At 36.2% G+C, this 12,585-nt stretch overlaps 1 protein-coding gene and 1 non-coding gene across 2 annotated transcripts in view; both read right to left on the minus strand.

Annotated features, from left to right (window-relative positions):
• The window catches only part of Rab3gap2 (RAB3 GTPase activating non-catalytic protein subunit 2), a 75,569-nt gene that overhangs the window by 39,683 nt on the left and 23,301 nt on the right, over nt 1–12,585 (minus strand). Inside the window, exons 5-12 of the mRNA XM_070022769.1 lie at nt 11,908–11,955; nt 11,760–11,835; nt 11,379–11,480; nt 7,548–7,647; nt 6,833–6,931; nt 2,877–3,025; nt 1,966–2,045; nt 1,758–1,847 (exon numbers count right to left, since the gene is read on the minus strand). Coding sequence (XP_069878870.1) covers nt 1,758–1,847; nt 1,966–2,045; nt 2,877–3,025; nt 6,833–6,931; nt 7,548–7,647; nt 11,379–11,480; nt 11,760–11,835; nt 11,908–11,955 — 744 coding nt within the window. The remainder of the gene's footprint in view (nt 1–1,757; nt 1,848–1,965; nt 2,046–2,876; nt 3,026–6,832; nt 6,932–7,547; nt 7,648–11,378; nt 11,481–11,759; nt 11,836–11,907; nt 11,956–12,585) is intronic.
• Nucleotides 4,606–4,737, minus strand: LOC138827307 (small nucleolar RNA SNORA36 family). The gene has a single exon (XR_011372035.1). It is a non-coding gene; the product is annotated as a small nucleolar RNA SNORA36 family (small nucleolar RNA).

Raw genomic sequence — 12,585 nt, forward strand, 5'->3', positions numbered from 1 at the left:
ATATAGTTCTTCTGTTTTTACATAAAGAAATATGAATTTTGCCTAGATTAAAAGATAATTTACTGAGGCTGGGAAGGTGGCTCAGTGGTAGAGCGCTTGCCTTGCATGCTCGAGGCCCTGGTTTCGATTCCTCAGCCCCACATAAGCAAAAAGAAAAAAGCCGGAAGTGGTGCTGTGGCTCAAGTGGTAGAGTGCTAGCCTTGAGCTGAAATGCTGAGGGACAGCGCCCAGGCCCAGAGTTCAGGCCCCACGACCGGACCAAAAAAAAAAAAAAAAGATAATTTACTAGCTAAACACATATGATAATATAAAAATTTACAATATAAAAATGTATAAAAAATAAGTCTCATGTAGGTTTCTGTACAGATATCCATACCCTACATTTTAGAGAATACGAAGTAGATTCACAATCAACTAAAGTTGAGAATGCCCTGCATCTTTTGTCTATTTTAAGTTCTTCCTAATCTGTGCTTTTTTCTAGGTAACATATTTTGCTTGACAGCAATGTATCAGCCTGAATCAAAATTTTCCTTTTCCTAATGTTCTTGCTAAAATGCTATTGATTTGAAATCAACCTTCTTAAGACTATGAGTGAAATAATGTACTGTCAAAAGATCAGAAGAGAAAAATTCCTGAGTCAAAAGTGCTCAAAATTCTGTCATATTTTTTTGAGATACATAAGGCCATCTGGCCAATTTCTTGACTTTTGAGTGAATATAGAAAAAGTGGTATGTCACAATGTAACTTTATTTTTTTTGGTGCCAGTTCTGGGGTTTGAACTCAAGGCAAAAGTGCTGTCCCTGAGCTTTTTTTGTTCAAGGTGAGCATACTACCACTTGAGCTACAGTTCCATTTCTGGCATTTCAATGGTTAACTAGAGATGAGAGTCTCATTGACTTTCTCACCCTGGGCTGGCTTTGAGCTGTAATCCTCAGATCTCAGCTTCCTGAATTGCTAAAATTATAGTTGTTAGCCATCGGGCACCTGGCTACAACACAATATTTTAAAGTAAAGTGAAAAAAATCAAACTTCAGTATATTTTTATTAAGAGATAACTAGTTCGCTTTGTTCAGTTGAAGAATACCTTTAAAAAGAGGGATGGGAGGTAATGTTTCCCTTTAGGATGGTACTTTACATTAGGTAAAAAGAGATATGACAGTAAAAATTCATGCTTCCTCTCTACAAAAAAAAAATTAAATCTCACAGATCCACTATCATATCCTAAAGTCCTACTAAGGTAAACAAGGAAGTAAGCACAAGTATTCTGAAGAGAGTTAAAATACAAATGACTCTGGTTAATTTATTCATTCATTTGTTTTCAAGACAGGGTCTTAAGACCCTGTCTTGAGGCTGGCCTCAAACGTGTTATTTTTTTCTCACTCAGCTTTCCAAGTACTGAGATTATTTTTTTAAGTCACTAAACACCTTTTAAGTTTGTAGTCTAATAACAAATTACATAAACATTTTAAAGCAAGAAACACAATAGCTATTGTTAGACTGATTTTTTTTTTGGCAACTGAAGCTAAATTTGTTTAAAAGTGCAGTTTACAAATACATCTTGAGTACTTGCTATATGAGAGATAGCTGTGAATACAACAGATAAGACACACTCTTCTTGTGTAGTTTATATTTAGTGAGATTTTCACTCAATTAATGATGTTCAGAAGCTCCTAAAGACTCATGAAGGCAACTAAAATGGCGTACATGTAATAACACACATCTGTAACAACTAAAAGGAGAAACCTGGTAGAACTTGCCTTACAGCTAATGGGGTAGCTGGTTCCATCTTGGGCTTTTGCTTCTGGACAGCTTCTTCTTCATGCTTATTTTTCCAACCTAGCCAACCACTGAAAAGAAGAAAAATTAGAATAAAACTAGAGCTTTGAGTTTTTGTAAGATAGATTATCAAAATATACACTAAAACCAAGCTAGATACAAATTACATCATCTTTGTTACTGAGTTACCTGGCAGCATTAAATAAAGCAGAAGTGAGTTTACTTGCAACTGCTAGAGCAACATGAGATAGTAATGGCTGCGTGCTTCCCTGTAAGACACAACACATGAAGAGAAAACTTAGCTCCAAGAAAACAAACCTAATAAACCTAATGTCTAAACAAGCCTACTTAAAAAAATTTTTTTGAAAAGTTGCTAAAACTGGACTAGCAGCTCAGCTTCTTTCAAATAGTAAGAACCTCATTGCAGTAATATAATTTTAAAAACTCTTACTCTAATTTTGAAATATAACTAGCAGTCTAACTTACCTTTAGAATTTTGCTCTTTAGTTACACTAAATGATAAAGTAGGCCATTAAGACAACAGTACTGTAACTGTGCTAAGGATTTCCCATCTGCCTACAACTTGGCTCTTGCCCTTCTTTGTAAAAATTTAAGTATTTTTATAAAAGTAAGTTTGGTCAATTCTGAGATGACTGCTTTTTAAGTGAGAAATAAGAACTGTGAAACCTAAGACCTGGATTTTCCCTAATTCAGGAAGCAATGTTACTACATATGTCAAGTGTGCTTGTAGCTTGTTCTACCTTCACAAGTTTTCACTTATTCAAACCCCCAATGGGCTGACATAATTAACAATCTTGAGCTTTTTGACTGTTCCAGAATATAAAAAGAAAGTTGCAAAAGAACTTCAGAAACAAAGCTTTATTTTTTTACCTTGATTATTTAATCTTTTTCAGTTAATCTAAATAAGTTAAAAGAAATGTAGTTATGTTTAATTATCGCTTCAACTGAAACTTAGAAACATAAGCTACTAAGTCTATATTACTATACTGCTATATTACTAAGGCTATATTGTATGCAAAATTTAGACAAGGTGAAAAATAAAAAGTGGCCCTACTTATGATCAGTACTGAAACACATACCTCAAGAGCATAGAAGAAGCCAGTAAATGGATTGGACCCTACAGTGATATATTGGGACATAGCAGGTGGGCTGTTTTTAATTGCTGCATTAAATCCACCTATATTGGAGGCAGTCTTCATTTGATCAAAAGGGGACAATGTCATAATACCTAACACACAAAACAAATAAAAATCATGACAAGATCTGAATATACGGAAGTGACAATAGCATTGTAGGTCATTATGCGTTTACTTCAGTTCTATTCTGAGATACCATGTGTTTAGTTGAAGACAAGTTAGGTTGAAAAGTATAAAATCAACATTCCTTTATAGGTTTTTATATAGTGAATTGTTATAAATTGTTAAGTGTGGGGTTGAAAGGGATATGCCTTTTTTTTTTTTTTTTTTTAAGATAGTGTCTGGCTATGTTGCCAAAGCTGTCCTTGAATACCTGGGCTCACCTCAGCCTTCTAAATAGCTGGGACTACAGGGATGAACCACTGCACCTCGCTTGGAAATTTGTAATGTAAAAACTTCAATCTTTTGTAATGGAGTTACTTTTCTTTAAAAAGTGGAGTTGTGGCAATTCTTTTTATAATTTTCCTTGCTATGATCTTTTAAAATTAGGAAGTAGAAATGATTATTATGAAACCTAAATCTAATTCTATTTGGCTTTCATTCTCTTCATTCCTCTTTAGCTGCTCCAAAAAAATAGCCAATAGAGTTCAGAGTTGTCATATCCAATGGGCCCTCCTCCTTTTTGGAACTCTTTAAGGCATTCCATAGTTAACCCTTCCCCATCCCCAATTTGTATCTACAATCTCACTTCCTCCCTAAACCTCAGACTCATGTGTCCAGTTTGCCTACGAGATACCACTAGCTCAATGTATAGCGACATCAGAAGGTAACCTGAAGAAACACAACTCTGGTGAAATACACTTCATTATCTTTCTACCCTCCAATTCCTCTGCCACACTAAAGCCACTCTTCTCTTTTGCCTAACTAGCTCCTTGATTTCTTTGAGTCTCTCTCTCAGCAGTACCCAAGGGGATATTTCAAAATATATTCCTTCCTCTTACTTAGAATCTACCAATTTCACCCACTGGATTGATGATAAAACCCCAACTCCTCATCCCTGTGCGATTTAAATCTAAGCTCTCTCAGCTTACAGCTGGCAGTCTGCCACCTTACTCCAACCTCTCCACTTCTGGCTTTTTGCTGGTTAACTGGAGTCTCTTGGATCTGTCTGTCTAGAGCTGGCTTTGAACTTTAATCCTCAGACCTCAGCCTCCTGAGTAGCTAGGATTACAGACATGAGCTACTGGTGTCCATGTTTCCTCTTTACTCTTTAACAGTAAAGCCATATCAACCTCCTTGCTGTTTCTTGAATACTCTTGAGGCTTTGTGGTCCCCAGGCAGGCTTATATTCTAATTTTGTTTTTTCTACTTAGAATGCTCTTCCCAGAACTCCTTCACCCTGCACATCTTGATATCAGTGTATGTTCCCTGGATAGACCCTTTCTTGCCAGTGTTCTCCTTACTCTCAATCACAACCTTCTGCTTCTTTCCTTCATGAGACTTATTAGTATTTTAAAATAGCATATTTATTTATTTAGTTCATCTATTGTTTGTCCTTCATCACCAGAGTTATGGACTATTTTATATTTCTAGCATCAATCTTAGGACATAATAGCTACTTGCTGGGCCTTTATATAAAGATGTACATAATAAAATAAAGGTTTTTTTGTTTGTTTGTAGGCTGGGGATTAAATGAATAGAAATAGATTTTCTATCCAATCATTTTCCCCAGCCAGTTTCAATGTCCCAAAGTTTAATTAACAGAGCAGGGAAGACATCCTGAACTGAACTCAACACTTTGGATTTTTTTTTAAGTTCTTGGTGCTACTGGGGTTTGAACTTAGGACCTCACAATTGCTGGGCAGGCACTCTACCACTTGAGCTTTACCCTTACCCTGACACTTTGAAATTTGTACATTAGTATTTCTATTGGGAAAAATGTAAAGACACTAATTTGGCAGTTCTCTATTCACTATGCAGGGAACGGAACCAAATGACCTATTTTCGAGACATCCTCTAAGCCCTATAGAGGAACATTGCTTCCTTCCCTAACTACAACTTCATATATACATTGTGTTGACTTCTTGCTGAATTCAGACAATGGTAAGATCAAAGAGAGAAAAAGAATGAAGTCAGGACATCGATCTCCCTGACTCCCTGAAAGCTGGCCGTGAACAGAGGTCATCCTGCTCTACAGATGCTGGTTCCAGACTGTCTCAAAGTTATAGAACTGGTTCCTATCTTTTCTCTTCAGGCCTAGTTTGGCTGCTAGAACACCCTGGGACACTCAACTATCCCTTGTGGTTCTCATACACACTTTTTTTAAATAAGTAAACCTTTTGATGTCCCATGTCAGATATGCCATCTGTCATCTAATAGGACTCGCTGATAAAATATTTAGCACAACTGATATGAAAGCACTGACAGGAAAAGGGCTATTGGGCTATTATTGTTGGTATGATACAACCCTATTTATGAAAACATTCCTTTCCACATGACCGTGTACATATTATATAAACACTTACATACCCCACTACAAAGTCTGGAGGGATGTTAACCAAATATGCAATAATGAGTATCTCCAGATAGTAGAATTTTGAGGATTTTTTTTTCCTTTTCTCTTAGTGTATTTATGTACTGGTTGAATGTTTAACAAGCATATATTACAGTGGTTGTATTTTCTTCTCTACCCCTTTTTTGACTACCTTAATTCAGAAGATCAATCAAAGTTTCCTTACTAGTCCTATTCGTTTTGTTGTTGCTGAAGATGAGGTGCCATCATGTTACCCAGGCTGGACTTGAACTTGCTATCCTCCTGCCTCAGCCTCTAGAACAGCTAAGAGAACAGGCACATAACACACCTGGCTTCTCTTTACTGTTCTTGGACCATTCCAGCATCTGAATTGTCACCAAAGTGATTTTTCTAACAGGCAAACATGAGAATGTTATTCCTTTGCTCGGCAACTTTCATTGGCTCTCTATGTGGCTAGGAGAAAGCTCTAATTGAAAACATTTAGATATTTCTCTACAAGGCACATCAAGTCCTTGGAAATCAGACACCTCTCTACTTGTCTGGCCTAGCTCTTGCCGGTCATCCTTGGCACTCACTGCTTCTTCAGCACACTGTGTGCACTTCACCCCTCTGCCTGTACGTATGCTGGCTAGAATGCCTCCTTTGTACTTGTTCACCTAGTCAAGCCCTATTTATTCTTTTAATGTTAGATGAAAGTTATGTTCCTTTTTTTTCCCTGATGCCTTCCATATCCAATATAATTGTCCACTTGCCTACAATAACAATCATTACGTTGCAGTACTATAGCTATTCTCATGTGTTTTCCCCCCCAACTAGACAGTGCTTCTTGGCAGCAGACAGAGTATCTTTCACCTTTGTATTCTCTGAGGTCTCATCATGTAGTCCAAACTGGCACTGAATTTGCCATCTTTTTGATTCAGCCTCTTGAATGCTGTATTACAAGCATGCACCACCAGATCTGGCCTTCATCCCTGTATTCTTGATGCTGAACACAATAAGCCCTCAAATATTGTTTTAAGAAGAAATGTGCTTTTAATCTATATTCTGCTTGTTTAAGGGTTAGTTTTTTTTGAAGAATGATTTATATGGTCAGTATAAACAAATTAAGCAAAATAGTGAGTAACTCAAAACTGTATGATACTGTTGCTGAGGACATATTTAAATCCTTATTAAAACCACTACTATCTCTTAAAGACACAAGTCCATGATTTCAGAGTCTGAACCAACTTCCAAATGTCTCACTGAAGGCACTTCATTATTTCACATAAGAGATGCCCATTTCTAATAAGTGAGATACTTTAATCAAAACATAAATAAATTAAAACACAAATAAATTAAAAAAAGAATTTAAACTAGTAATGCTTACCAATACTAGCATGATCAATAATAGTATCAATATCTTGTAGACCCCATTTCTTATAAGCCAAGGGTGGTGGTTGTATGTTCTCATTCCCTGATGCTGCAGCTGTCAAAGATAAAGACAATCCAAATTTAAATCTAATGGGTAAAATGAAGTCTTACAAAAAAAATAAATATATAATTTGTTATTTTAGAATTACAACTAATAATAAAGCAAAGCAATGAGACAAGGCATAAAGTAAGATTTCTTTCATGACATGATAACATATACACAAAATGTAAATATTTATTTGAAAGACTAAATTGGTATAGGAGATTTTGAAACATTCAAGCTCAGAATTTAGAGAAAATTACAGAAATACCAGAAAAGCAATGAAAGTCAATGTGAAGTCAAACTGCATCAAATGTCAGGTAAGCCATTTCTCTTAGCCACACAGAGAGCCAAGAAAGATTCTGTAAGTAGGTCGTATTATATAAAATAATTAGCAGCAAAAGTAAAGTATGTGAGTACACAAGTAAGCAAAATATTTCCTTGTCTACCATGATGTGGATATGGTAAAAAGTAACCATCCACATGGAAATAGTTTGTTGGGGTAAGAAATCTTTGAGTAAAGTACAAACTCTTCCATATTCTGTCCTGTGTGCCATAATGAGATAAGAAAACTCCCCAACACACACACACACCCAAAAAAAGGTAAAGTATTTCTTGCCAAAAATATTACCTTTTGCTACCTGGTTTCGACAAGCACGAAGAGACTGAAAAAGGCTAAATCCATCAATAGTCACAATGGCAGCTGGATACAAGATACTCAATTCTTCATTCTGTTTGAGAAATGAAAAGTGGAGAAAATAATGCATTTTCTTGCACAGATATGGCAAATAAACATTTTTAATATGTGAGGGTCGCAAATAATATAAAATTAAATACTATGACTAAACTGTCAACTATCTGATACTCAAAGCAATATGAGGGAAGGAATAGTAAGAATAAATGGAAATAAATTTCAAAATGTCTTTTGGCCAAGACTTATAATTCTTCTCAAATGAGCTTTTGAGGATGGTTGAAATCATTTGAGATATTTAGATGGTAGGAGGAAGAGGAGTTTTTTAAGTTTCATGCAAAAAAAAAAAAATCATCATTGTATAAATACAAGCAATATATAAAAATAGAAAGCAAATGCACCTGAAGTTTATCCATAAACACTTGCATGAGATAATCACGTAAGTCTAAAACATATTTTAATTACTCATAACATGCCAATGATTTTTCCCCTTTTTGTAAATAAAGAAATCTTTTCTGCCACAGCTCCATAATGTGGAGCCACTACTATTTTTTTTTTTTTTTGTAGGTCGTAGGGCTTGAACTCTGGGCCTGCATGCTGTCCCTGCGCTCTTCAGCTCAAGGCGAGCACTCTACCGCTTAAGCCACAGCGCAAATTCCAGTTTTCGAGTGATTTATTGGAGAGAAGAGTCTCACGGACTTTCCTGCCGGGGCTGGCTTTGAACCTCGATCCTCAGCTCTCAGCTTCCTGAGTAGCTAGGATTACAGGCATGAGCCACCGGTGCCAGGCTACTTTTTTTTTTCTTTTTTTTTTTCTGGTCATGGGGCTTGAACTCTGGGCTCTTCAGCTCAAGGTGAGCGCTCTACCACTTGAGCCACAGCACCACTTCCAGTCTTTTTTTTTTTTTTTGCCAGTTATGGGGCCTGAACTCTAGGCCTGGACACTTCTTGCTTTTTCTGCTTTTGTGGTGCTAAGGAATCGAACCCAGGGCCTCATGCATGCAAGGCAAGCACTCTACCACTGAGCCACCTTCCCAGCCCTTTTTTTTTTAAGATAAAGTTTTGCTATGTTGCCCACACTGGATTGGAAATCTTGAGGTCAAGCACTCTTCTTGCATCAGCCTCCCAAGTAAATGAAACTACAAAGCTAGGTGCCGGTAGTTTATGCTACCAACTCAGGAGGCTGCTCAGGAGGCTAAGATCTTCAATCTGAAGCCAGCACAGGGCAAAAAAGTCCATGAGACTCTTATCTCCAATTGATCACTAGAAAACTGGAGTTGTAGCCCAAAATGATAGTGCCCTGAGCACAAAAGCTCAGGGACTGTGCACAAGCCCTGAGTTTAAGCCACACAACCAAAAATAAATAAACTGTGGGCTAATACAATTGTGCCTTGTAGAGTGTCTACCTCAATGTATGTAACCAATTTTTATTGAATATTCATTTCAGTCTCTTGCTTCCATTCCTGCTCTCTACAAACAATGCACCATACCACCAGCTAAAAGGTATAGGAAATAGCAAGTATTTCAATATTATATTTTTCAATCAGTTAAAAACAAAAGTATCATAGATAAGACCCAGATCAAAGGGTTGGAGAAAACCTTCAAATCTCAGTGAATTTGTGGAAAAATGGTAAATATCTCTTGTAAATCTATAAATATCTCTTGTAAATCTATAAATAATCTATAAATTGTAAATCAATTTATAGATTATCTTAGATTTCCAAGTGTTCCTTCCTTGTTGCCTTCAATAATTCCACTTTCTCTTCATCTCTTTATGAAGAATATTAACAAACAGGAGTCTTTAGCCTGTTTTATTACTTGGAAGAATTCATTATCTTCAATAATTGTCTTCATTAATAATTTCTAATCCATTCTTACACATTTTTTTTATCATTACATGATATTGGTATCTTCATGTTATTTTCTAGCATGGCCTTGAGCTTAAATACCCCAAACCACACTTACTAACTTTTATTTACTGTTAATGCAGTAGTATTCGCAGCTTCTAACTTTGTCATTGGTATACCTTAGATGAATGTCTTTTAAGTTATCTTTTTGTTCACTTCTCTTTTTATTCTTCTACTTCTCTAGACAAAAACTGTCTTTTCCTTCAACTTCTGTTCTGGTTTTTCTCTTCCCAAAGCTATTCTGTTTCTCAACATCTAGCCAAAATACCTTAAAAAGACAGATAACCAGCCAGGCTTGGTGGCACATAAATGTAACGCTAGCACTTGGGAGGCAGAGGAAGGAGGATTATGAGTTCAAGGCCACTCTAGGCTATATAATTAGACCCTGTCTCAACAAAACAAGATAAGATAAATAAGACAGGCAATTAGCCCTTCTCTCACAATCCCAATTCATCATGAAAAGAGTCCTGCAGTAACCCTCTGATTTTATCACTTCCTTTTCATTCATCTTTAGAAGCTTCTCTAATCTCACAAATTAATTATAAATTTTATTTAGTCTTTAACTTAATGTATAATTGGCTACTCTTGCCTATTTAATAGTTTCTCAATATTTTGTAACACAGGTCTTTGTTATCAAATAATCTGAATATCCCCTTCATGCTTCTATGCGGCACATTTTACCTTTTCCCCATTACTCAAGGCTTAATTCAAATCTTACCTCCCGAGGGAATTTTCCCTATTATCCTAGTTCTACTGAGCTCTCCTCCTCTAAACTTATAGAGTACTTATTCTGCCCATAAAAATAAACTTGGCAATAAACTAGGTATTTCTTTATATTGATTAATTCATTCATAGGAATTAATAGATAAAATCTATTCATATTTATAGATATTAATCTAAGTTGTTCTATATCTATAGTACATGTATCATGCTATTTATTTTTTTGTTTTGGGTCCGGTCGTGGGGCCTGAACTCTGGGCCTGGGCGCTGTCCCTCAGCTCTTCAGCTCAAGGCTAGTGCTCTACCACTTGACCATAGCGCCACTTCCAGCTTTATTATTTTTGCTTATATGGTGCTGAGGAATCGAACCCAGGGCCTCATGCATGCAAGGCAAGCACTCTACCACTGAGCTACCTTCCCAGCCCTGTATCATGCTATTTAAATCAATATTACATGTATATAATACATGTAATCAATTCACTTAAAATCTTTTGGAAGCTAAAAAGTACAAGAAAGGAAGGTACATTGTATAGTACATATAGTATATTATATAGAAAGGAAGGAACATTATAGTTTGACCATATATACTGCACACTAAATAAAGGCATATTGGTGGAAGTGGCTCTACAATGACTTTTTTTTCTTTGGGGGGCGGGGAGGAGGGTTGAACTCAGGGCCTGGGCACTTTCCCTGAGCTCTTTTTGCTCAAGGCTAGCACTCTACCACTTTGAGCCACAGTGCCACTTCCAGTTTTTGAGTGGTTAACTGGAGATAAGAGTCTCACAGGGACTTTTCTGCTCAGGTTGGCTTTGAATCACAATCCTTAGATGTCAGCCTCTCCAGTAGCTAGGATTACAGGTGTATAGTGACTTTTTAACTATAAGACCAGAACTTTTCTTTTACCACATGTAATTCTGACACATAAGTCAAAATTAAAGATATAGTTATACACGCCATAGTTTACACACTCAAGAGTATAATGTTTCATTTAAAAATACAAGTAAATTGGTATTTTAAATTCAGCTACAAATAGATAAAGCACCATAGTTAACTGTGACATGTATCTGTTTCCATTCAAAAAAGCAGAAAAAAAGTAATGCTTTCAAGTAATGGCATTGTTGCTTTGAACAGTCTTGTACACCAACCTGTTCAGTCACACCAGGATGTCGAGGGATTTCATAGGTCCTGCATTTAAGCTGAAGCACTGGGTCTTCATTCAAAAGTTGTGCAAGCAAAAGCACACCATTCTAGGAAGAAAAACAAAAGACTCAGCTTATTTTCTCATCAATATGCCCAAACAAGAATTGCAGAACACATAGTACTATCTCCCCAGTAGTTTCCTATGCATATCAGGTACTCTCTTTTCAGAAGAATACAATTTCCCTTCTCTGTATCTTGTAGCAAAAGGTACTACTGCCTCTCCTGGCCTTCAGGAAGCATGAATTTCAAGCAGCATATAATAAAGACACATGGTACTAGATATTGCAGTCAACTAGGATTTTCCTAATGCTGGAAACCCAACTCACCTCAGTGTAGAAGCGTACATAGCCTGAAGTAAAACCCACTACAATGCAAGTCCAGTCAGGGCGTCCAGTGGAACTCCTGTAACAAATGAAATTTATGATCCTAATAGCCAGATATCAAGAAGAAGAGATAACTCTTATTTATCCTTACCTCTTTTGACTTGCTAGTGGGATACAGAGGGCACTAGTTACACGTTCCCTAAAAACAAGAACAAAATTACATGCTTATCTACTGACCTTACTTTTATTTCTCTATAATTTGATTTTAAAAGATATTAAGTAAGTAGAAGGGGACCTTATGTACTAGTTTTATTGTATGCATAAATAAGAATACAGTAAAACTCAAGCCAAGTGCTAGTGGCTCATGCTTGTACCTACTTGGAAAGCTAAGATCAGGGTTCAAGGCCATCCTAGGCAAGAAAGTACAAAAGATTCTTATCTCTAATTAGCTACCAAAAAGCCAAAGTGGAGCTGTGGCTCAACTGGTAGAGTATTAGTCTTGAGCAAAAAAGCTCATGGAAAGCATCTAAGCCCTGAGTTCAAATCCCAGAAGTGGCATACACACAAAAAAGTACAATAAAATTCATTCACATAAACTATAACATCACATTCATTTGAAGTTAATAGCTGTATTTTAAATTCTGTATTGTCATAAAAAGCATGAAAGAAAACAAAACTTTACACATGTAATTGATTGCACACAGAAATAGAAAATCTCAAATAATCAACAAGCAGTTATTTCTCACACGTTCCTATCTTCATTTCTCTACAAACTCTAAAGCTGGAAAGCATATACATTTACTAAATATTTCAAATGATGGAACTACTT

This window comes from Dipodomys merriami, unplaced genomic scaffold, assembly GCF_024711535.1.
Source record: "Dipodomys merriami isolate MVZ:Mamm:240054 unplaced genomic scaffold, mDipMer1.0.p SCAF_153, whole genome shotgun sequence".
NCBI classification, from domain to species: domain Eukaryota; kingdom Metazoa; phylum Chordata; class Mammalia; order Rodentia; family Heteromyidae; genus Dipodomys; species Dipodomys merriami.